The sequence below is a fragment of the Labeo rohita genome, chromosome 21 (assembly GCF_022985175.1).
Source record: "Labeo rohita strain BAU-BD-2019 chromosome 21, IGBB_LRoh.1.0, whole genome shotgun sequence".
NCBI classification, from domain to species: domain Eukaryota; kingdom Metazoa; phylum Chordata; class Actinopteri; order Cypriniformes; family Cyprinidae; genus Labeo; species Labeo rohita.
This window is the reverse complement of record NC_066889.1, coordinates 14,828,676-14,855,509: the sequence shown is the minus strand read 5'-3', so window position 1 is coordinate 14,855,509 and position 26,834 is coordinate 14,828,676. Positions and strand designations below refer to the sequence as shown.

Here is a 26,834-nt window from a genome sequence, read left to right as displayed (position 1 = left end):
ATAATGAATATATGTTATATGGTGCATATATTTAGCAAAACGCTCCTCTCTAGAATTCATTTTTTCAAGCGGAGTTTTTGGTCACCTAATATGTTTTTTCCTGACATTGTTAAGAACCTGGTTCATACAGATACTGTAAAATGAAATTCCATGACTTTTAAGGACTTTTCAAGCACTACTTTCTATTTTCAAGGACTTTAAACAGATCTCACTTATGTCTTCTTTTTCAAATTCTAAACAAAGAGAAATAGATAAAAATATACTAATAAAAAATGGCAAAAATAAAGTGAAGCACATGCAAAGTATTACTACTAAAGTATTACAAAGCATACTATACTTTTACCATAGTAAAAACTACAGTTAATTTTCTTAAGGGATTTGTATTTGTGTATACTTCCTTTCTTTTTTCTTTGTTTTGTTTTTATAACTGTACTGCCTTAATGATCTGATGTTTTCCACTGCTTAACAAACAAAAAAACAAAACAACAGAAAAAATTTTTGAAAAAATGTTTGTGAAATCATTCAGAAATCTTTATATGAAGCGTATGATTCACAAACCCGGACCAAAGTCCTGATCTGAATCAAATGATTCGCAATTTGGCTACGAAGACCCAACCTAAAGCAAAAGATTTGCAAACCCGCTCCAAAGTTCTGATCTAAATCAAATGATTTGCGATCCACGCTCTGAAGTTCCAATCTGAATAATGATTCGCAAACCATCATTTCAGATCAAGACTTGGATTGTGGATCATCTGACTTTGATCATCTGAACTTTGCGTATCGTGAATCATTTGATTTAGAACGGGTCTTCAAAATGCGTATCGTCAAGCATTTGATTGAGATAATTTGATTTGAATCATTCAATTCGCAAAATGATTCACAAACCCATTCCGTTAAAAAAATTAAATGATTCACGATACGCGGTTTGAAGTCCCGATCGGAAGCATATTATTTGCGATATGCGAAGTGCCGATCTAAATCAAATGATTCACAGTACGTGATCCAACTGGAACGCTTTGAAAAAGTGAATCATTTTGCGATGCAATGGTTCCAACATAAATGACTCAATTGATTCAGTTCATCTGTTCTTCTTTTCACATGTTCCACCATGTTTACATGACACTGTCAGTACTAGTACTTGCTTAGCTTGATTGTTTTCTGACATTAACTGAAATAATTCAAAAAGGTATGATGTTTCTTTAAACTGTGTGAATTTTAGGCGAAAAGATATGTGCTGACAAAATTAAACATTTATTTAGATATATTGTCTTTCAATAACTCAAACACTTTTCAAATACCTCTTTAGGAATATTGCCATTTTCAAAGGGATTTCCAGGCCTTAAATTTCAAAAAGTCAAATTCAAGTACTTTAAGCACCTTTTACAAAGCCTGTAATAAGCTGTTATATTGACGTCTTTGCATGCTATTGAAGCAGTTGAAACACTGAGCGATTACATGAGACAGGATATTGATTTTGACAAGCTGTGCTCTGTTTTAACACACCTTTGGATGTTTTTTCATATTTATTTTGTGCTGGTATTGAAGCAAAGGAGACTTGTCTTGAACTGAGGCACTACAGCAACCTGTCACTCCACATTAAATAGCACCAAAACAGAAAATGTATGTTTGAGTACTGTAATAAAATGCACAAAATTGAAATTTGAGACTTTGTTTCATCTCAAAAGTAACAAAGCACAAACTGTATTACAATCCTTCAGTACACTAACCGAAAAAAGGCTAGATAATCGATTCTTGGGATTTAAGAATCAACATAATTTCATGAAAATGACAATTAAGATTGAGAAATCTATATTTTTGTATTATTTTGTGCTGGCTAAATCAATACTATACAGTCCTTTTGGCTAGAAAAGTGTTCATTTTGTACCTGAATATTCCAAACCATATAAATGGGGTTAGGGTTAGGTGCCAAACGTGCCTTTTCAATATGAAAAAAGATAATGTGAACCCTAAAATCCACAGTCAAATCTCACCTATATAAGTGTGTGGCAGTGTTAATTACACTTGAGTTCAGAAAGCAGCCGTTAGGTTGTATTCCTGTCACGATGAGTGAAAGCTGAGTGCCACTGCGCTCTTTAGAGCGAGAGGATTATGCCCTTAACTAAGGCAGGGTTACAGAGAGCTGTGAAGTATTAAATATCCGTCTCAGTGAGTGTGCGAATGAAACTTTATACATCTTAACAATACCACATGAAGGCCCGGCTGAGGCACGGTCTAAGACTTCTGTTCATTCCACATCCTTACAAGCGAAAAGTGAAATCGAACGCTACCGCTCTGACGCGAGCAAAGAACCAGTCCTCTCACCAGCGAGGTCTATTTGAGAAGAGTGGGAAGAGATTACAGAGCAGCACAACCAGGTGTATGTGAAGCTTGGGCTTCAGTAAGGTCCGGTGAGCCAGTGCAGCTCCTCGGAAAACCCTGGGTAACGTGAGAAGTAATGACCCAGTTAACACCAACTCTTCAACAGCTTGCCAGTGCTGAGAGAAAGAGAGGTATCCCCGCCAGCAGTGCCAGGAAAATCAACTCTCACATGGGCTTCCAGACCTAAACGGTTAGAGAAACATACTTTAGCAGTGACCACAAAGGGTTTTAAATCTGAAGTCCCATGAGACACAAACACAAAATCATTCGCAGAAGTGGTCAGCGATCCTTGGCGGGACACAAAGTCCAACTCTATTGTTTGGTGGAGCCCTTTTGGAAAGCATCTAGGGTTTATGGGGATTCTTCAGCTAATCATTTACAAGCACTGACAGGCATGAAAGATATTAAAGCACTCTGGGTGCTCAGGAGGCACGGAGCTCCTCGCAAAAGCTGTTACAGAAATCCATTTAGCAGTGTAGATCTCCATAGCGCACGGTTATGCAGCGCTGCTCTGAAGTACAAAGCATGAAGTCAATGGCCCTAGAGAGACTTGAAGACATTAGGTGTCTCCTAACAGCATGTCTGCAGCCTTTAAGTGTAAACAAAGTGAGATTAAAGTAAAGTTATGACCAAGAGCAAAAGAAAAGAGTGGGAAAATAAAACAAGCAGTCAGCAGGACTTACAGAGGTTCAACATCCCGTCCGAACTGATTAACGCAGCATCTTTTGTTCACCCCGAGATTCCGGCTGCACGCTGGAAGCTCTAACATTCAAGGATTCCCGCCTTCGACGTCCATCAGTCAAACATGTGTGAGAGAAACACCCGTTGTTTTTGTCCAGCACAAATCCACTCGGCAGAACACAGATGTCAGTTGAGTTTCCCACCCCCTCCGGTGCGCCGTCCTGGCTGAGTTGTTGTGAAGCACGAGGACTGAGGTTGTTCTTTTGGTGTGCTCCAACAAACTCTCACACAGAGTGGAGCGCTGGTTGGACGGCTTTTTGCAAAACTGCAGTTTTCTGGAATTTCATTGTAGTTTGGTTTTCCAAATTTTTGATGAGATGTTTCGGTCCTTCTCATTCCATGTTATTTGCAATTCCTCAACATCCGAGCACACTCACTGCATGCTTAGTTTGCTAGCCAAGAGCGGTTTGGAAAACATAGAGGATGATGAAAATAGCAGTTCTGTTGTGGTGTCCTTTCACTACATGCTCTCGCTTTCTCCAGACTCTATCGGTCTCCCCCCGTTCCCAACCCCCAGCGCCTCCCCCCTTTGCTAGCTTTCAATGGTACAGTCCCTGGGACAAAGCTCAGGGCCGGTGAGCCAAAAGAAACAGTGGGGAGAGCTGTGAAGAGGGGGTTGCCCTTGTAGGAACACAGAGCGGTTCTCCAGCGTGTGCCCTTCACTCTCCATCCTGATCCTCTGGGACCAGTGTAGTCCAAAGTGATAGGAACAGAAGTGACAGAGAAAAATGTTGGTGTTGCAGTGAGAGGGTCTGGAGAATCCTTCATGAACGACAAAGGCTGCTCGAGGCAGCAGGGCTGCATTGTCTGATAATCACACTATTGTAGTAGCACAAAAGACAAAGAGAGGAAACAAAGAGCCTCCATATGTCTCGTACTTTGGCAGGGGGTGTTTTCTGTTCAGAGCCATTTTTAATGACCTAATTATCATGTTCATTGATGAAGACAATAAGGACAGGTCAGGATGGTCAACTAGTTCAACAACTGACTATTCAATTAGTTAGGTTGGTCAGTTTTCTGTAGCTTTTTTAAAGAGATTGGTTCATCCGAAAAAAAAATTCTGTCATTTACTCACACTCATGTGGATATAAACCTGTGTGACTTTCTTCCACGAAATCAAAAATATTTAAATAAATAATATTTAAAAATAATATAAGTAAAAGGCGCTTGACTTTTTTTGCATGTTCGCTTTGTAATAGGGCTGCCATTCATTTTAAGCATCAGTCGACTATTAAAGTTCATTTTAAGCATTAGCACGTTTATTAATAAACTATATAAGTCATAATAATGAGCCTTTGATTGTCTACGTATCATAATAAATGCTCAAGCACATGTAAAAAAGCTTGCCACAGTGCACCGGCAAATAATAATTATGAATGTGTCAGGGAAAAAACAGCAAGGAGACTGCATTAATGTTTTAATTTATTGATAAACTAGTGTTTTCTATGTTTTCAGCTTTCTGCAGTAGTGGATGTGCCTGTATGTTTTATATGGATTACATAATCTGAGAATATTTGTTTTCTGTTTGAATTGGTTCATTTAAAAGTAGACATTTCACTCTCTATAAATGTATTTTTCATGTCTGTAAGGCAAGTGTACAAGTTTCTGAGTTTCGCACTCAAGTTTACAGAGACCCGGACAGCATAAAGCGCATCCCGTTTGCTTTAAATATTTTACAAAAGCACAACATTTCATTGTTATTGTGAGTGCACACAAGTAAACGTAGAGTCTTTACAGATTCGAAAGATGTATTACTTTTATCTGTATGACCAAAAATGACGGAATATTCTAAGTGCAAGTGACCGCACCGGCGCCTTCATCTGTCATGCAGGCAGCGCATTACTGTTCAGCTTCCACACTCCGCACTGACGGGTTAACATAAGATTGAGTGGCCATGTAAAGTTGTTACTACACACATCTTTCAGATGAAAAGCCATATTTGAGGTCGAAGAATGATAGGTGAGTGTTTGGATGTCCTGTCCGATGTATTACGACATAGATAGGCGTTATAGATCTGTCCATCACGGACTGCATGACTTCGTCACTTACTGTGGATTTTAAACCTTTTTTCTGTGATTAAGCGACAAATAAAACTTTGGTCGACCAAGCCCCTTCTTGTCAACTATCGGTTAGTCGACTATTAGTGGGCAGCCCTACTTTGTAAACACTGGGTCGATACTTCAGCCTATGTCACATGTGACCTTTCCAACGTGACTATAATGCATTAAGCCAAGCCAGTGCAAGATAAGCATTTGTGTTTAAAAGGAATTTTTATTTTAGAAAATGACCAAATGTTTCGCTACATAAGACACACCTCAGCTAGAATTGTGCTGAGCTTTTTGAAGCAGCATTAAAACTGCAATTTGGACCTTCAACCCAATGGCTCACATTGAAGTCCACTATACTCTGGAATGTTATCCACAAAAACCTTAATTTCTTTTCAACTAAAAGAAAGACATGAACATCTTGGATGACATGGAGGTGAGTAAATCATCAGGAAACTTTATTCTGGAAGTGAAGTAATCCTTTAATATTTAATAGTGGTTAAAGAGAATGAACTTAGAGACACAGCTTCTTGGAGATTTTAATATGTTTGTATTGAATTTGTATTTCTAAACTCGTCCCATTTCAATTCCTGCTGCTACAGACATCAAAACATTGCTTTTGCATAAAATTTTACAACTTCAACAATACATTTAACTATTACTGTCAGTCTGCTGAGAGCAATGTTCCTGTTATGCATAATTTAAATGCTTGTTTGTGAGAATGATGGTCATTTTGTGTAATGAAATGTTACAGCTATTTAGCCTATCTGCTGAATATCTGTCAGCTGACTGACTGTAGGGATGCACTTCCCGTCTATATCCCTAACAAAAGTGTCTGCTTCGTTTCTGTTGGACACGATCCTAAATATGCCTTATTATACAGTGTTTCCTTACCACCAACTAGTACTAGTACAGACAAATGACTAAATGTGTCTATGTGTTCATTTATAATCAAGCCAGAGTGGGCCAATTGTTTTACAACCTACAATGAACTAAAGCATTTACAACACTTTAAAAAGAGCCTTAGTCTAAAATCAAATTGTTTATCCATATATATTTACTGATTAGTCGATTTTAAAAGGTTTAAACTGACTTTCAGTTCAAGGTCTAATAGTGACCCCAGAGAAAGACAGATCGGGCATTGCTCCTTGCCCCATGGGATCTCATGGGTACTGAAGATAAGACATGGCCTAAGGCAGTGACTGTGACAGAAGTACAAAAAAAGTCCACACGAATACAAATGCACAACTTCTAATAACACAATTTCTAGCTGTAAATCAGTGCAGGGGACAGAGAAAAGCAATGGGTCACTCCAAATGACATCACTCGTGCCATCAAAGCACATCTGAGGCTGATTAAAAAGATTTTCCTGGAGGAGTGTTGTGAAACGCGGCAGCCAACCACACGGAACGCAAGAAGGATCCAAAAGTCCTGCTATTCGACCTGCAGAAATGAGAAATCCGTCCCTGGAGTCCTACTCGCTCAGAAACACATGGCTGCCTCAGTGTGTACGTGTGAGTTTGGGGAGGGAGGCTGGCTGGTATTGGTTGTGTTTGGATGATTTCATGGAGGTGGACGAGGTCACGCAGACCAAAACAAATACGAGAGACTTCAGCTGAAATGTGAGGATGAGTTTAAAAAGGCTTTGGCTTAAATCAATGACACATGACGTGCCATTTGCAAGCATAGAATGTGTTCTAGCAAGATTAGAAACACATATGATGTACGTCAACAAACGGATCATTCTCCTGAGAAAAACTGGCAAAGTTAGGCAACAATGACCTTTAAAGGACCAGAATTGTGATCCCACTGAATAAAGAAATGCCAAGTCGTATGATTATTCAGTCAGTCGCTAATGTGTCTGGATTAGCTACAAAAGAGCATTCTTAAGAGTGGACACATTCCAGCGGAAGATTTAACACCGTCAAAGAATTCAGTTCCATAACAAATCCAGAGTGTGGTAAAGACACATTCCTAAAACTGAGAGGAATGCAAAATGGTTGGGACAGGATTAGTCAATTAGTGAGGTTAAAGAGTTTGATGCATTCTATAGTATTTTATTTTTAACATTAACATGCACAACAGCATATTTTAAAATTGGGGTAGTTAAGAATTGTTTTCATAATTAACATTTAGGGCTACAGCAAACAATTATTTTGATAATCGATTAATCTAACAACTATTACAATGATTAACCAATCATCGATTAATCATTCAAAAAATTGTTTATTTCCTTTACTGATAGGAAAGCGTGCAGCACATATTTACATATTCATATTAATGACTGTGTTTACGCTCCAACTTTTGTAAGCACTGTGTATCGTCTTCTCTTACAATCTCTTGCATTACAGCGCCACACTGGTCAAACTGCGTTACTGCAGGCCCTAAGATTAGGTCCTATAAGATCAAACGACTATTCGACAACAAAAATATTTGTTGACCATTTTATAGTCAATGTTGTCGATAATACAGACTATTTGTTTCAGCACTATTAACACTACAATTATTATTAAAGGAGAAATTCACTTCCAGAACAAAAATTTACAGATAATTTACCCACCCCCTTGTCCCCTTGCAAGATGTTCATGTCTTTCTTTCTTCAGTCGATAAGAAATTATGTTTCGCGAGGAAAACATTTCAGGAATTATCTTCATATAGTGGGCTTCAATGGTGCCCCCAAGTTTGAACTTCCAAAATGTAGTTTAAATGCAGTTTCATATGGCTCTAAATGATCCCAGCCGAGGAAGAAAGGTCTTATCTAGCGAAACAATCGGTCATTTTCAAAACAAATTGACAATTTATGTACTTTTAAACCTCAAATGCTTGTCTTGTCTCGTCTCTGCGATGCAAATGCGTAGTCTGTGTAATCCTGGTCAGTACAGTTAGGGTATGTCGAAAAACTCCTGTCTCGTTTTCTTCTTCAACGTCAAAATTGCCCTACATCGCTATTTTCCCTTTTTTGTAAAGGGCGTTTGATCTTCTTTGCATGTTCACTTTGTAAACACTGGGTTGGTACTTCTGCAGCAATGTAAGATCATTTTAAAGATGGGTAAGAAAATAAGATGGGAGTTTTTCAACATACCCTAACTGTATTGACCGTACTGAACCAGAAAAAAAAAACAGTTCACGCAGGCGAACGTTTGAGGTTAAAAAGTATATAAATTTTCAATTTGTTTAGAAAATGACTTATCGTTTTGCTAGATAAGACCCTTCTTCCTCGGCTGGGATCATTTAGAGCCATATGAAGCTGCATTTAAACTGCATCCTGGGGGCACCACTGAAGACCATTATATGGAGATAATTCCTGAATTGTTTTCCTCAGGAAGCATAATTTCTTATTGACTGAAGAAAGAAAGACATGAACTTCTCCTTTAATCTGATATTTACTTCTGTTATTTCAGTCACTGTAAAAGCCTCTCTGCAAGGGCCACAAAAACAGGTTCTGTATTTTTGAATTTCAGCAAAGCTCAAAAGAACCTTGTACAATACAACATTTTTAGGATTACAAAGACAACATCTATCAATTTTTCCCCTTTAAAGTGACAGCCAACATCAAAGCACCGCTTTTGTAACAAATTTACCACCTTTAACAAATTTCAAGACAATTACGCATAATCACATAATCGTTTTGTGCAATTAAAGTCTGTAGTAATTTTGTCAAAGTATTTGTTGAATCTGAATATATCAGTTATTCTACTGAAGGGCTGTGAAAAAAATCTGTGGCCAAAGACATTAAAATAAGACTCTCTCTGAACAGCTATACACATTATAAAATTATAATCCAATAGTGACCTAGTTCATCCAGATTTGCCTGAACAGAGGTTGGGCATCATGCCAGCTTTGCCAGGGCAAATCCTTCAACATGATTCCACAAATCACGCTTTGAGAGGACACTCAAGGAAACGGGAGGTGACTGAGGTGAACACGTCTTGCGACTGGTCAGGACACTGTACTATATTCCATAGCCAGATGAGTACATTTCATTATAGAGTGATGAATCAAATGAAACATTACAATCTCTTTGCTGTGGACAGGGCGGGACTGCTGAGGTAAGAGCTGGTCTGTACGTATGAAGTGATCTTCCCACACACTCTCCAACCCAGGGGGGGGGTGGCATGAGTGGTATTTTTAACGGGCTACAGAGTGGTTATGTTTCTGAGTGCATGTGCCCACAGGGCAATAGTGGAGTGCTCCATTGTTCCACTGCAGAGGAGGAACCCAGATACAGCAGCGCCTCGGAGGATGACATAACTGAGTAAGGTAGCTTTGACAGGATTTAAAGTGGACAGGAAATTGAAGTGGATAAGATTCAAACACACGACAGAGGGTAACATACTACAACTAGGGTTGTGCCGATGTCGTGTATCAACGACTATTAGGGTTGTGCCGATATCGTGCATCGACGATAGTCAGAGATATCGCTTGTTGCTGATGCCTTTGACGATAGCAAGACGATTATTATTATTATCCCTCAAAAATAGACTATGCGCCTAACTTTAGCGATGCAGTGCAGATACTGTGATACAGAGATACAGTGATGTAACTATTGTATTCACTTATGGTACTGGGAGTGTTTTTTAAAGTGCATAAACTCGGCTAGGCTAGTCAGTGATGATGTTATTTGATAATGTAGGCTAAATGTTCTTTGCTCTTTTTCTGTAGCTGCTTTTAGAATAACTGAAGAAATGTAAGCATTAGTAATTGGCAATGTTTCTATTCAATTATCATGTTAAAACACAAATTAAGTCATACTGAAAACATTAAGCTGCTCTTACCCTTATGCTGGTGTTGGTTCATTTGCCGGCAATGAAACTTAGTAAGTAAAAAATTAAATAAATTAGCATGATAATATTGTGTATCGGCGATCTCACAGGCTGACGATAGGGTGACATGATTATTAAAAATATGCTATACACTTAAAAGAAATATATTCAAATTTTATATACTTGTATATAAATACATTGTTTTTCATAAATGGATTTTATAATAATACAAATAGCAATGTGCAATATTTTACCAGATTTAGTGCAACACTTTTATTTGTTTTTTCACAAAATGTTTGGATTTCTAAAATTACGGTGCACTGATTTTTCTAGAATAGAAACGGTTCTTTTCTTTTGCTGCTTAATTATCCACTAACATAGTTTATGATATATTTTTTCATAGATTATGAATATACATAGATTTTTTCATATCTATTATTTTATTTTTTTTTATAATGAAGTAGTCTATATTTAGTAGATTGTGAAAGAATGATTATCAGTTCCACACACAAAGATATGTAAATTCTACATTTATTTAAATGAAAAAAAAAATCGGATCGGTATCGGCCAATATCGATCCCTAGGTATCGGTATTGGAGGCAAAAGGCGGATCGTAGCATCCCTAGCAAAAACACTGTTCATTTTCTTATGGTATTTGTATTTGTGTATACTTTCTTTTTTTATTATTTGTTTTGTTTTTATAACTGTACTTATTAACGGTTTTATGTTTTCTACTGTTTAGGAAAACAAATACAAAAAAAAAAAAAAAAAAGATTTGGGAAATTGCTCCAAAATCCAGATCCGAATGAAATGATTTGCAAACCGCGTTCCGAAGTTTCAAGCTGAATCAAATGATTCACAATCCACATTCTAAAGTCCCGATCATAATAATTTGCAAACCATCATTTCAGATCAGGACTCGGAGCGTGGAACGCTAATCATTTGACTTAGATTGGGACAATGATTTGTGATACGCAGAGTTCTATTCTAAATCAAATGATTCGCAATATGTGATTTGATGTTCCGATCTGAAACAAATGATTTGCGATACACGATCCAACTGGATCCAACTTCGAAACAGTGAATCATTTTTCAAAATCATTACAAGCGATGTTGATATCCGAAAATAAATGGGTCTTTTAACTTGATCTGTTTTTTGCTAGTGAATCGCTTGAATGATCCAAGTCACAAGTTGACTTAATGACTTAAATGATTTGGTTCATCTGTTCCTCTTTTCACATCTTCAGCCATGTTTACATGACACTATTAGTACTACTTGCTTAGCTCGATCGTTTTCTAACATTAAGTGAAATAAGCAAAAAAAGATGTGCTTATTGACAGAATTAAAAACTGTCTTTCAATAATTTAAGCACTTTTCAAGTACCTCTTCAGGAATGTTGCTATTTTCAAGGGTTTTCCAGGCCTTAACTTTCAAAAAGTCAAATTCAAGTACTTCAAGCATCTTTGTACAAACCCTGCAGAAAGCTCTCGAATTTCTTCAAAAATATCTTCATTTGTGTTCCGAAGATAAACAAAGGTCTTACAGGTTTGGAACGACATGAGGGTATGAGTAAATAATGACAGAATTTTCATTTTTGGGTGAAGTAACCCTTTTAAGGTATCAAATGGGGTTCAGTGTTTTGCACATTCCTAAAACGTACGTCCTACTATCTAACTTTTAAACTATATAAGCGCCACTTGTATGGAAGTATCAAGTTAAAGCAATTTTCAAAAGAACACCTTGAGCGAAAAAATGTCTACTAAGTAATGTCTACTAAAAAGCCTCAGTCTTTCTGGAACATTCCTGCACCATTAATGATTCAGGCTAGTTTGTCAGCTCAACCCTCAGACATAAAAAGGTGCTTGCACACCAAAAACGCATTGTACTGCACAGATCGATAACAAAGCCAACTCAGCAGCTAGTAAACATCTCAAAGAGATCTTACAGCATGGTTTCCGTAAACGAGGTCCACAGCGGTACAAGAGCAGAAGCTGTCAGAACAGCAGATCGCGGGACACAGGTACAGCAGTGTTAGGCTTAGCCAAACATGCATTGTGTTTGTATGCAGCTTGCATGGCCAGCGTTTCCACAGAGAGGACGAGATTGCATGAAGCTATTTAAAAGCTGCTTCAGCAATACTGAAATGCAGGTAGAGAGACTGTAGGGAGTGAATGTGGTAGTCTGATGCTCTACAGAGAAGTTCTTCAGTAAATAGCCCTCTTTTGAGATTGCTGTCATTTGTGAGAGCAGTTTGACTCCTGAATCACCATTGTTTATTCGTAGAGTGCATAAGGCGGGGCTAGAGAGAGATCGGCAGTGCAGTCAAGTTCCCCTCCTCCAAGGTCTATTTCACAGGCCATTTCCTTCTGATATCTCTACCCCACAATACCAGCTGAGACATTTTGTCATTAACAAGCATACGTGGGTTAACCAACTGACATGATTTATGTGGCCACACATGCACAGTTTGATGGATATATATGCACATTGTGGTCTGAGACGGGGGGGTAGACCACATGGGACGTCAGCCTCGGCTGTACATGACTCTTCAAGGTTTGTGCATCAAAAATGCTGACGCAGCAACTGTTCTGCAAAAAAAGGTAAAAACACGAACGAAAAGCACAGCTTGCATTAACATGCCAAATATTAAATGTCACAAGCTGCTTTCAGCTTCACAGGGTCTTTACGCAGTGTTTACTGCTCCCAACACTAAGCAAGGGTATTTGGGGAAAAAAAAAAAAAAAAAAAACTGATGTGGTTTACATAAAGTACAGAGATGGTGCAGAGCTCTACAGTACGCATTTGTGATTGAAAACTACTGCGTGCGACTATGAAAAAATATTTAGGAGAACCAGTGTGACTGAACCGATCAGCATATTTGTGTTTGCGCTGAGGGGAGCTTCAAAGGTTTGTACGTGTTTTCGCAACGTTGAGTAATGCATCACAGACATATCTCACGAATCCTTTCATAAACAAAGTGTAGAGAAAGAGAGAGAGTGTAAATAAGAGATTCATTGTGCAGTGTAGAGAGCTTCATTGAATATAATATATAAATGAGATATATAATATATTAAAAAAAAATAATATTTAGTACAACAGTTAAATAAACAAGAAGTTAATATTAAGTGACTGACTATAACACTATTGCCTGATTTTGCTTTATTTCCTCATCTAAAATAGTTTGAAACAAGTCACAACTGAGCCGCTGCGCATCTACATCCAAACACAGCAGTGTTTCATTTACAAATGAATGCATTTTTAAACAAATCCAATAAGCCAATGATTCAATATCCCAGTCACTTGTTTGATTTCTGAACGTGTCTTTTCAGTTATTTAAATCATTTAATATATCTGTATTCAAAATTTTATATTTAAAACATTAATCTCAACATGAATTTATAAATTTGATTGCACTCATGCCACCTCTGAGCCTCATTAAACAAGCCACTTTTGTGTTCTTCTATGCCACCTCTGTAGTAATTAATTTTGTTCATACTGATTTCATTTAATTGGTGATTTGTTCTTATTCTGTTGTTTAAATTAGAAATTAAAAAAAAAAACTTATAAAATATAATTTTTTAAAAATGATAACATACTTTTAAAAAAGTTAGAAAAATGCCATTACAAAGGTAAAACTAAATTCCCCTGTAAATCACTTTAGGGAGTCAAGTATCACTTCGTAATGGGAAGGCTAATTTTTTGATCAGATTTTTTGATTATTGATTAGAAGTTGCACCTAAAATTTTGACTGTGCTCCTAAAATTTTTAAGTTAGGAGCACAAGTGGCTCCTAAAAAGAAAAGTAAGCATAGAGCCCTGTGGTGTACAATGACTAGTTGGTAAATTTTCCTTCACACCTCGTATTGATGTACAGATGCTCCCTGTGTTTTCAGACCGAACGTATATGCTCCCTGAGATTTTGTTTCTCACTTAAAATGACTGAATAACCTTTGAATTTCATTTCACAGGGCACTATTGAAAGATTTGTATGCACTCACGATGTGGCAACCAATCAATTTACCATAAAACAGAACAGGGTAAGATGTGCCAAAATGCATAAATGCCTGTTGAAAGAAGTGAAACAAGAGTATTTTGTGAGAGAGCGCCTGCAAATATCAGACACCGACGGAATTGGAAAGAGAGCCGTGCATTAAACAATGACGAACTGAACTGATGGAGTGTTCATGTGTGGAAATGAACTCCTGGAACACATTAGTTTTATGCTGGAATACAAAATATAGATATTCAGTCATCTAAGAGGCAGAATTAAACAAAATATTTCCTCTACCTCATAAATCTCGATAGCAGTGTTAACAAAGCAGACGTTATTTCCGATAACTTGCCCATTAGCACCAGATGGTGCTGATCAACACATCAATATTGCCCTAAAAATAAACAGCTGACCGGTCCAAAGCAAGAAGAGAATCCAAGTTGTGGGAATGAAAAACAAGCAGAGAGAGTGTGAGAAAGAGAAATGAACAAGGGGTGGGGAAAGGAAAGAGAAAGTGGCTTTGTTTTAGTATTCCTTTCATTCAAGAGCCCTTAGTTGCAAACACAACTACCACCTACTCTTTATTAAACTAGCTGATTTGATAAAGAGTGTCACACTCTGGACTTGCTGCTACGCTACGTGACTCCACTTCAGATTTACATCGAGGGCACGAGCATGTGTTCACGTCAATGTGATGGCTGAACAGTGACAGCAGCCATACTAGCCTGTCTGACCTGTGGGTTAAAGGCTGCATCTCTGCTCTTGGCTGCCTAATAGCTCAGGAATAAATGTGTCATGTGCACCATCTGAGGGGTAAGAGCATTTGACTTTCTCCACAGGCAATATAAATGACTAAGAGATGCGAAGATAGATTGCTAGAGAGACACAGAGGGTAAATAATAATAGTCAGGCTGTGGACGGTAATTCAAATAGCCAGGGACAGAGCTGAGAATAGTATAGGACTGAGAAGCACATAAGATTGATGTATCATATCTCTGTAATAAAATTTAAGAGGATGAGAGGGGGAAAAAAAAAAAAAGTGTATGTGTCTGCTGAAAAATCTGGCTTCGAGCTAGTCAAAACTGGTCTTAACCAGGTCCTAGCAGGTTTTGGTGGTTAATCAGCTGGGCTACCAGCCAATGTGGATTTCTTAGACCATCTTGGTCAACTTGGTTAAGAGTTGGTTAGTCTCAGCCTTAGATGTCACATCCATGGACCGTTGGCTGAACATCTGATGCATATAGCAGACAAAATTGGAAAGGAGTTCAGAAGTCACCATCCGATTGGTTGAATTGTCGCCAAACCCCCTCATGACACAAGAAAGCAGTCGTGTTTACAACTGTGACGATGACAATGACCATTTATCAGGATAAACTAAATGCTGGATTTTCAAAAGTGTATAAAATATGTAACGTTTGCAGCATAGACTCTTGTCTTATTCGATCTGTTATTGTGGTGACATTTCCATACCCCTAAACATGACACGGTGCAAAACAAAACGTGATTGGTTGTTTTAGTTGTCAGTCATATGGAGTCAAAGCAGCCAAGGTCCCCAGACCGTCTGCTGTCAATCTGAAGGTCTGGCTACACACAAGACTAAGAGCTGATAGACCTGTACCTAGCTGAGCTAGTTAACCAGTTTAGTTGGATTTCTTGACTAGCAAGTATGGCCAGGTTTCTTTCAACAGAGGATGATTTTAGCCTTAAGTAGGGATGCACAATATTAAAATTGAAGCTGATAATGTATTTTACTGAAAATAATTTGGCCAATAACTGGTATTAGCCAATATTACTATTCTAAATGAATGAATGAATGAATAAATGAAATTAAAACTAATAAATACTTACATTTTGAAATCAATCACCTTAAATTATAACATTATACATTATATACATCATAATGTACAGTATGAAAAACGGATACTAATTTGGAAATTTGGTAACTTAACAGTGCTATTAAATATTCTTAATTTTTATTTTATTTTATTTTAGTTTAGTTTCATGTTCGACTAAATCAAAAAACAAAAAAAAGTTAGTTTCTGCCACTGAATAAAAAAAAAAAAAAGTTTTTGCAACTTTTTATTTCACAATTATTTTCAATTCAACTCACAATTCTGAGAGTTTTTTCACAGAATTGTGCGATACAAACTCACAATTCAGACTTTTATTCTCAGAATTCTGAGATAATAAACTCGGAAATGAAATCAGAATTGCGAGACAAATTCATAATTCTGACTTTTTTCCTCAGAATTGCATGATATAAACTCGCAATTGCGAGTTACAAAGTCAGAAATGTGAGATATAAACTATGAAATTAAGTCAGAATTGCAAGAATTGCAAGACAATACTCACAATTCTGACTTATTACATACTCATAATTCTGACATATTACTGACTTTTTTCTCAGAAGTGCGTGATAAACACAGTTACAAATAACAGTCAGAATAAAGTCAGAATTGCGAGATATAAACTTTTTCTCACAAATACGAGTTTATATTTTGCAATTTTGACTTTTTTCTCGCAATTCATCCTTTTTTCTCAGAATTGTGAGATATAAACGCACAATTGTTATTAGAAAGTTCAATCTTAAGGGGGAAAAAGACTGATATGTTCTCAGATTTGCTAGTTTATATCTCACAATTCTGACTTAACTTGCAGTTGCGTGTTATAAAGTCATATAAAATACAAACTCACTAATACTGAGACAAAAGTCAATTTTAAGATATAAAAACTTGCAATTATGAGAAAAAGTCAGAATTCTGAATTTATATCTTGCAATTCAGACTTTATAACTCGCAATTGCGAGTTTATATCTTGTGATTCTGACCATTTCTCAGAATTGTTTGCATCACACAATTCTGAGAAAATTTTTCTATTTTTTTCTCAGAATTGCGAGAAAACTTGCATTTGCAAGTACAGGGAGAAAAAGAAAAAAAAAACAAAAATTCACAATTGGGACATAAAAAGTTGCAACTGCCTTTTTAATTTTTGTGTGGCAGAAATGGGCTTCCAAAAACGATATAGGAAAAATATGCCATGCACTGCACCTAAAAGGCTTCCTACATCTATGCTGCATATAAAAGACTACTTGGTTAGAATCTAACCAAAGACTATTTAATATTCTAAAAATGCATCAGGTGTAACTGATTTGAGACAACCCAACATACATTAAAAAGTGAGGCACGATGGACTACAGTGAATGCTGGGCATTGAGCACATTCTCTGGCACAGGACCGACCCGATGAAAGCTCTGGGTCGAGGGGTCATATATCCAGAGAGTATACCGTGTAGCTATATGAGCCTGGAGCAAAAAATGGGGGAAGGGACTGTGGCACACTAAAAACACGGCCACTGCCTTTTCTCATTGACCAGCAGGGAGGGGTGCCTATGGAAATTATTTCCTCTGGTACCAGTCTCGGAACACTGGTATAACATACACGTGTCGTCCACACACATTCCTGAGTGGCTGGTGAACTTAAGAAATATCTGAAACTGAATCTAAGTAGAGCTTTTGTCTTCAACTGGCTGTGGTGAGCAGACGGTGCCAGTTACCACACACTGCGGTACCGGGCTGAGCAACGGCAATAAAAGGAACCAGAAGACAAGCCTTCCATTGTGTGCGAGCATAAACCAACAGACAATTGGCCACCGTATCCAACAACACAATTAAGATGTTACATGCAAAGTCACCTCCGGAGCTTTAAACCACAACTGTTTAATGTCAAGCAACTTAAGCAGAGCAAGGCACAAAAATAAGCCATTTACGAAAATCCAAACCATGCTCTGGTAAAAGAAATGTCATATGACCATGCACAGCAGTGCAACAGTAATAAAATCAATGAGTGATGCTACAGACAAAAGGGTCAATGCCACGTGAGCAAAGTAGCGATTATTGCTAAACGTTTCACAGTGGGGGACATAAAGCCCTCCATTTGTGACACACATTAAAGGGACAGTTCACCCAAAAATGAGAATTCTGTAATTAATTTCTCCCCCTAATCTTTATTCATCTTCGGGACACAAATTAAGATATTTTTTATATATCTGAGAGCTTTCTAATCCTGCATAGACATCAATGCAACTGACACATTCAAGACCCAGAAAGGTTGTAAGGACATAGTTAAAATAATCCATGTGCCATCAGTGGTTAAACCGTGACATTATGAAGCTACAGGAACAGCTTTTGTGTGCAAAGAAAACAAAAATAACAACTTTATTTAAAAATCTTGATTAAATAAATGCTTGGTGAGCAATATAACTCTTTCAAAAAATACAGACACCAAACAATTAAAAGGTAGCACATATTGTGCAAGCCTCTACAGTGCAACATTTGCAACTGAAAACTACTGTAGCAACCATGAAAAAAATATGTAGGTGCGACTGACCCGATCAGCATATTTGTGTTTGCACTGAGGGGAGCTTCCAAGGTTTCTATGTGTTTTTGCAACATTGAGTAATGTGTCACAGATATATCTTATAAATCCATTCATAAACAAAGTGCAGAGAGAGTAAATAACAGATTGATTGGTCAGTGTAGAGGGTTTTGTTGATTATAATGGAACTTTGTGAGATTGCAATGAACTTAGATGAGTGACAGCTTTTAATGATTTTTAAGGGAGTTTGTAAATGAGATATTGATTTAACACAACAGTTAAATAAGAAGTTAATATTAAGTGACTTACATTGTCTGACTATAACACTATCGCCTGATTTTGCTCTATTTCGTAGTCAAAAATAGTTTGAAACAAGTCACAAATAAGCGCTGCGCATCTCCACTCAAACACAGCAGTATTCTGTTTATGAATGAACGTTTTTTTAAACGAGTCAATGATTTAATTTCCCACTCATAACAGTCACTTGCTTTATTCTTGAACGAATCATGCGTTCGAATGAATCAAATGAATGAATGATTCAGTAATTAAATCAGCGACTAGCCGCCACCTACTGGCAGTTTTAGTTTCATTTTTAAAGCATTTATAGTTATTTAAATTATTTCTTATTTCTATGTTCAAACTTTTATATTGAAAACATTAATCTCAACATGAATTTATGAATTTGATTGCACTCATGCCACCTCTGAGCCTCATTAGACATGAAAATACACATACAAGACAGTTCTTCTGTGCCACCTCTGTAGTACAAATTAATTTTAATACCAATTTAATTTAATTTGTAAAAAGCTTATAAAATATATATATTTTAAAAAACTGACATAAAAGATGACATACTTTTAATAAAAATAGAAAAATGCCATTACAAAGGTAAAAAAAAAAATTCCCCTGTAAATCACTTTAAATATTACCTCATAACGGGAAGGCTAATTTTTGACCAGATTTTTTGATTATTTATTAGAAGGTGCTCCTGAAATTTTGACTGTGCTCCCAAAAAGACAAGTGCTCCTAAAAAGAAAAGTAACCATAGAGCCCTGTTGTGCATCCCAAATTATGATGTAAATTTTAAATTATGTCAAATTTAAAAATATGGAAAATTAGCATGTGCAAATATCTAATATCAACCAATACAAAAAATGGTACCAATAAGTTCATGGCAACATATTCAACACAAGACTCGTAGATCAACAGTGTTTCTAGAGCCGTTTCCGAAAGCAGAGAAACCCAATCATTCTGCTGCTCTTTTGGGAGTATCAGTCAGTGATCTGCCTGTAATTACAAACCATTCATAAATCACCAGCAGAAGGATGACATGCAGGGTTCTGGTAGGAACACAGCAAACACGGCTGATGTATCCGTGCCAGCTGTTGTTCTACAACCACAAGCTCATTCATTCAAGGCTGCAGGACTTTTCCGGATTTAGTTGTGTTTTGTGCATAAACCATGATTATGTAGCAGAGTAAAGAGAATTATTGATGTTCTTCATTGTTGCCATGGTACCCAGCTGCACTGGCTGCAAACTGGTAAAGAAAGGTAGCTGCCGCCCTCTACTGGATGCCAGCGCAGGCTACAACCTGATGGTTTACACAATCTTATATCAACAATAATCCATAAACAGCAATTCAGAATTGTCGACGCTGCAGCATCTGAATGCGAAATAGCTGTCTCATATTTCGGCGTTCCCAGGGCAATTCCTCCAAAAGCAGGATTACTATTCAGTGTGAAGGCCCCCGAAGAAACCACTGCTTCACTCCCTCCCAATTGTCTGGCCCTCGACACCATGCCAATCTATTTTCTCATTCTGTGAGCGCTCCATTATACCCTTAATCCCAAACACAGAGGCACAGAGATCTCCGACACTGTCGCACCACCCCACCTCCTGTCCCTACACAACAAGGCGCTATTCAGCATTTCCACCAATCCTTTTAGGCTTTCACTGAGCCTTGATACAGTTTATAATGAGAAATGTAAAATACGTGAAAGGGGAACAGCAATTCTGAAAAGACACTGAAGCCGAACCTATTCACCTAGTCTGAAATACAGATAAGTAATGTTTTCTTTCCTATTCCTAATGATGAACGGTGAAAGTAGGATCGGGTACATTGGGCATCGTACAAATGCGTCATCAGGTCTGGCACCGTCATGTTTTTAGATGCAGTCAAGTTAAAAATAGCTATTCTGGTTCCGTCTGCGCCCTGTCTACCTGTTTTTAAAAAGGAGAACATGTCCTGTAAATGCCCTCTAATCCTTTCCAGAGTGTTGAGCTCTTTTACTCAGACCGAAAGTCACCACATACAGCGCTGACCTAAGCTGTCACACTCTTCTAACCTAGTGCTTCCCACCCTTTTTCTCAAAGGACGCAAGTCATATGCTTTACGAGTCATGTGTTTCACAATAAGTCATATGCTTCACAACCCCACCTCCCCTTTAAAGCAAACTTATGTAGACTGAGTTTTAAAAACAGATTTACAGAAGTATTTGCAGGATGTTTGCTCATCAAATTAAATTACTTGACAGTTTATCTTTTCCGGGAACCCTGTGTCGGCATTTTTCAGTTTTGAATAAGAAGCGATTTTAGCTGTTGCTATGAATATCATTTCAGACTTTTAATTATTTGTTTTCATCACAACCAGTTCACTGATTGCTAGGAAATTTTATCATATTTAATCATGGTTTTTGCAGCTAAATGGGGCTCAACATAATGGAACAAAATGCAGCAGATTTTATAAGTTTAAACTACTTTTTAATTGAATTTATAAAAAATGCCCCGTTCAAAAGTTTACATACACTTGATTCTTAATACTGTGTTGTTACCTGAATGATCCACAGCTGTGTTGTTTTGTTTAGTAATAGTTGTTTATGAGTCCCTTGTTTGTCCTGAACAGTTAAACTGTCTGCTGTTCTTCAGAAAAATCATTCAGGTCCCACAAATTCTTTGTTTTTTCAGCATTTTTGTGTATTTGAACCCTTTCCAACAATGACTGTATGATTTTGAGATCCATCTTTTCACACTAAGGACAACTGAGGGACTCATATACAACTATTACAGAAGGTTCAACTGCTCACTGATGCTTCAGAAGGAAACATGATGCATTAAGAGCCGGGGGGTGAAAACTTTTGAACAGAATGATGGTATGTACATTTTTCTTATTTTGTCTAAATATCAGATTTTTTCATTTAATACTGCCCTTCATAAGCTACAGAACATACTTGCATGTTTCCCAGAATAAAAAAGTTAAATTTACCCTGATCTTCAAATTCAATAAGTTTTCACCCCCTGGCTTTTAATGTATTGTGTTTCCTTCTGAAGCATCAGTGAGCGTTTGAACCTTCTATATTAGTTTCATATGAGTCCCTCAGTTGGGACCTGAAGGACTTTTTTGAAGAACATCAGGCGGTTTAACTGTTCAGGACAAACAAGGGACTCATAAACAACACTAAACACAAATAAAACACAGCTGTAGATCATTCAGGTAACAATATAGTATCAAGAATTAAGTGTATGTAAACTTTTGAACAGGGTCATTTTTATGAATTCAACTATTATTTTCTCTTGTGGACTATATGTAAACATCTTTTATGTGAAATATCTTATTCAGCTCAGTACTATGGTGGACAAAAGTGAAGAGACTGAAACCGATACCGCAGACTCACACTCTCCCGCCGTCACGCTGAGTCTTTTTGTCACGCCTTTGGCGCAATTTCAATTGAGATCCAATTATGATATAGTGATGCATCACGACTGAATCGTGACATATGCATTGCAATGTGTATCGTATTGTGAAGTAGCTGGCGATTCCCAGCTCCAGCAGAGGAAATAGTCATCTGCAAGAGTGCTACTGCTGCTATAGCGATATTAAATCATGTTGATCCTCACTTTCAATCCCCCAGGGCCTTGCATTAGAGACGCGCTGCTGTCCCTCTCCCAGCTGTGGCACTTTGGTGTTATCTGCACACCCCTGACATTTCATTGCACAAACATGCATGCACATCACAATTTAATCTCCCATGTGCCTTATTTTCAACACTGCCCTTTTCAAGTCCAGTCACTGAGATCGACTATGTAGTTGAAGCAAGTTCAAGGCATAAGACCTTACCTGTATTGTCCCGAAGTCAACGTTTTCATAGTGGAAGTGGGCACATTCGGCTAACTTTGGAAAATGGCCCTTGGTGAATGAGAGCCTGAAAGATCACAGGACATCGAGTTCAATATTCAGCTATTGTAAACATGAGTGCTAGTCATTGAGTGACTGCTTGCCAATATGGACAAACAGCATTCTGCAGAAGGCTTTGTGACTTTGGCTGTGTGAATGTTTTGACACTTACTTTTTGACGTTCTTCACCTTCATGCTGGCGGTGCTGGTGCAAGAGCGCATGAGAGGCTCAGAGCTCAGCTCTGGAATTTCAGCACTCCGTGCCTGAAAGATAGATACACATGCTTCTTTTCAATGCATGATTGGGATATGACAGTCTATGTCCCTAGACACATTCCAACATCCCATCCTCATCAAATGGCCTAGTTATGACCTGTTCACACTAGAGCCAATGTTTTTTTTAATCAAACTATTCACAGTTTTATACAGTTTTCATTATTCTCTGAAAGAAAAGTTTGAAAACTCAAATTGTTTAGCATCCGGAAAAAAAAAATACTCTGAGAAAAAGAAGTTCAGATCATTGCTGTGAGTTACTGTGAGAATAAGTTTAGAAATCACAAAATCACAACTATGAGATAAAGTTGCAATTGACCTTTCACAAAGATTGCAGAGCAAAGAGGAAACTGACAACGCATAGGAGCAAGTTACTTTAGGTCTCAGCTTTCAAATCTTGTCATTTTTAAAGAGTGTTCCAAACAATAAATACTGTTTTGTAGCTCTTTAATGTGTCGTGACAGATTGCTGTAGCACCTCAGTTGAAGCGGAATGTGAACCGATCATCTCTTCCACTCTACTATAGTATGAAATAAACATGAATGAACATCAAAATGTATGTTGTTCCAATTGCGGAAGGACGTCAATACACTTTTTTCCAATTTCAATTCCACCAACGTTAATCTACTCTTCTGTATGGTTTGTTTGTCGAACAAAAATGGCAGATTCGAAATCCTGATTGGTCAGATCGCCCATCAATCAAACTCCCTGCAAAGGGTCAATTATGAGAAACAAATTTGCAAATGTGGGACCTTGCGGGACGAAATTACAAAGCATTGAATAGTTCTTAACCAGAGATGAACCAACCTCCTCCCATCTCTACACAAATCTTTCTGAGCTAAAGAGACAAGTCTCTAGGGCTGCACAGATTTAAAAACATTTAGTCATTAATTTTATGCATTAGTCGACTATTAGCCACACGTTTATTAACAAACCATACAAATCATCATAATGAGCCCTGAAGTGCCTGCATAGCCTAAGCGCACAAAAAAAGCTTGCCACAGTGCACCGGCAGAAGTAATGATTATGAGTATGTCGGAAAAACAGCAAGACGACATTAACGTTTTAATAATTTATTGATAAATTCCTTTGTTTTCAACTTAAGTTTAACTGTTAACTTAACTGTTTGCATGTTTCATACGGATTGCATAATATGAGAATATTTGTTTTCTATTTAAATTGGTTAATTTAAAAGTAGACAGCTCACTCTCTATAGATATATTTTTCATGTTTGTAAGGCAAGTATACACAGAGTTTTGAAGTTTCGCGCGTACGTTCACAGAGACTGAGATGGCAGAAAGCGCATCCTGTTTGCTTTCATTATTTTACAAAAGCGCAATGTTTCGTTGTTATTCTGAGTGCACAAAAATAAGCAGAGTCTGATTCGAAAGATGTATTACTTTTAACTGTATGACCAAAACTGACAGTATTTTAAGAGGAAGTGACCGCACAGCACCTCCATCTGCCATGCAGTGAGTGCACTACTGTTCAGCTTCCACACTCTGCACTTATATAGCGCACATTTTACTTAGTTAACATTAGATTGAGCAGCCATGTAAAGTTGCTACTACTACATATTTTAGATGAAAAGTCTAATTGAGGTCAATGAATGATAGGTGAGCATTTGGATGTCCTTGGATGCAGTTAACGATCTGTCCATCCACTTCCTGTGGATTTTTTTTCTGCGCCTAAGCGACTAATAACATTTTGGTCGACCGAGCCTCTTCACCTCAACTAACGGTTAGTCGACTATTAGGGGGCAGCCCTCCAAGTCTCTCTCTCATACACAAAGTCATTTTTAAAGTTAACAGCACAGTGTAACAAGAATATCATTTAACCCTAGTGACTACCAGTTGGCACCATAAAACAGACCTGCTGAGTAATGGAAGGAGAAAGAAAAAGCTACAAGAGGGTCAAAGACAGGTTAAACTCATATGCCAAAAAGCTGAGAGCACCTGAACTGTGGTTTTACAAAGGCTAAATTGTGCCCTCCTTCTAAATCATTTGACAGCTGGTATGCTTTATAAAACTCTGTTGCCAGTCTCTTCTCTTGCTTAGCCAAACGAGAGACGCGCAGTCATCTGGCAGAGCCAAACAAAACACACCAGTGATTTGAAACATCTATGAAATATGAATAAGTGCGGCTTTTAGCTGCCAGACACAGGCTTATTAAAAGTCTCTTGACCATGCAGCCTTCAAATGAGCGTGCGGCCGAACAGACCAGTTTCAGCTGGTGCAAAACATGGTGTGAAAACTCGACTGGGTCCAGTCCAAATCTGGTTCAGTTTCGTTATTCACAACAGCCATTCTGTTGATCATCACAGTTTCACTTCACTATAAGTGACAGTGAAAGTAGGTCACGACAGTGAAGAGACGACAGCCACTGGAGCTTGATGACCTTGACTGTACAATTAACGAGTTCAATTAATACCCTGGTACACAATAGCATAAAACCGAGCCAAAGAGCATTAAATTAATTTGTCATACGAGTGAGCCGATACATGGTGATTCCCTTGATATGTCCTCGCTAATCTGTTTGTGCTCAAAACAACATCAGCCAACAGTCAGGTTGCCATGGAGACAGGTTTTTTTTTTTTTTTTTTTATCAGCACCACCGAATGCAAGTATGTCAGTGCTAGTGAAATAATCATGAATTGAAACTAATTCAGTATTGAACAAAGGATGGGGAAAGAATTATATGTATGCTGATCTTCAGATCTTCAGCTTAATACGGTCATCTTAGTAATACAGCTCTCTGGAATTCTTCATTCTGATAGGTCAATCAGAGGAATTTTGCAATCAAATGTCACTGCTCATTACTGCAAAATAATGTAAAGTCAGATGATCTGTCAGATGCTTCATGTTGGGGTGTATTTTGCAGTAATGAATAACTGAGTACATTAAACCATTACATATTTGATAGCAAAATGCCATGGCTGAACATTTGAATCAAGAATCATTATGCGGTATAATAACATGACTACCGAGCATATACGTATTTGGGAATGAAATTTTGACTATGATACAATCTTCCTGGTACACAATGTTCAAAAGCTTGGGGTCAGCAAATAATGTTTTAAACAAATATTTTTTTTAGCATTTAATTTTATTAATGCATCAAACTGAATGTTTCATAAGTGAATATTGTTCGTTTGAAGTTTCTAAACATCAAAGTGAAAAACAGTTTCCACAAAAATATTAACCAGTACCAACTGTTTGCAACATTAATAATGTGAAATGTTTCTTGAGCATCAAACCAGCATATTAAAATGATTTCTGAAGGATCATGTAACACAAAAGAATGGAGTAATGGCTGCTGACAAATTCAGCTTTACCATCATAGGAACAAATTAAATTTTAAAATAAATTCAAATAGAAAGTTATTTAAATTGTAGTAGGACTGTGAAATTGATTAACTGCTAGTTTTATTTTGGATGCGATTAATCACGATTAATCAATCAGCCATAAACTGTAGTAGTATTTCAGAAAATTACAGCATTTTTGAAAAACATAAAAAAATATATTTGGATGCAATTAATCGTGATTAATCAATTTGACTGCCCTAAATTGTAGTAATATTTTACAATATCACTGTATTATTGATCAAATAAATGCAGCCTTCATGAGCATAAGAAACTTCAAAAACATTTGGATGCGATTAATTGCAATTAATCGCTTTGACAGCCCTAAATTGTAGCAATATTTCACTATATTACTGTATTTTTAAATCAAATAAATGCAGCCTTGGTGAGCGTAAGACATTTAAAAAAAAAACATTTAAATGCGATTAATCGATTTGACAGCCCTAAATTATAGCAATATTTCACAATATTACTGTATTTTTGAAATTATAGATGTATTTTACAATATTACTATTTTTGATCAAATAAATACAGCCTTGTTGAACATAAGAGACTTCAAAAACATTTGGATGTGATTAATCACGATTAATCGATTTGACAGCCCTAAATTGTAGTAATATTTTAGAATATTACTTTATTTTTAATAAAATTAATGCAGCCTTGGTAAGCATAAGAGACTTCAGAAACATTTAGATGCGATTAATCATAATACATTGATTTGACATGCCTAAATTG

General features: G+C 37.2%; 1 protein-coding gene across 4 annotated transcripts in view; it reads right to left on the bottom strand.

The window, feature by feature from the left end:
• arhgap32b (Rho GTPase activating protein 32b) overlaps positions 1 to 26,834 on the bottom strand; it is a 122,992-nt gene that overhangs the window by 43,504 nt on the left and 52,654 nt on the right. For 3 of the 4 annotated variants that reach the window (XM_051093240.1, XM_051093241.1, XM_051093242.1), the window contains exons 4-5: positions 22,637 to 22,728; positions 22,408 to 22,492 (exon numbers count right to left, since the gene is read on the bottom strand). In XM_051093240.1, the coding sequence (XP_050949197.1) occupies positions 22,408 to 22,492; positions 22,637 to 22,728 (177 nt within the window). Of the gene's footprint in view, positions 1 to 3,062; positions 3,562 to 22,407; positions 22,493 to 22,636; positions 22,729 to 26,834 lie in introns of those variants that run through there. The other variant, XM_051093244.1, reaches the window with a different exon arrangement.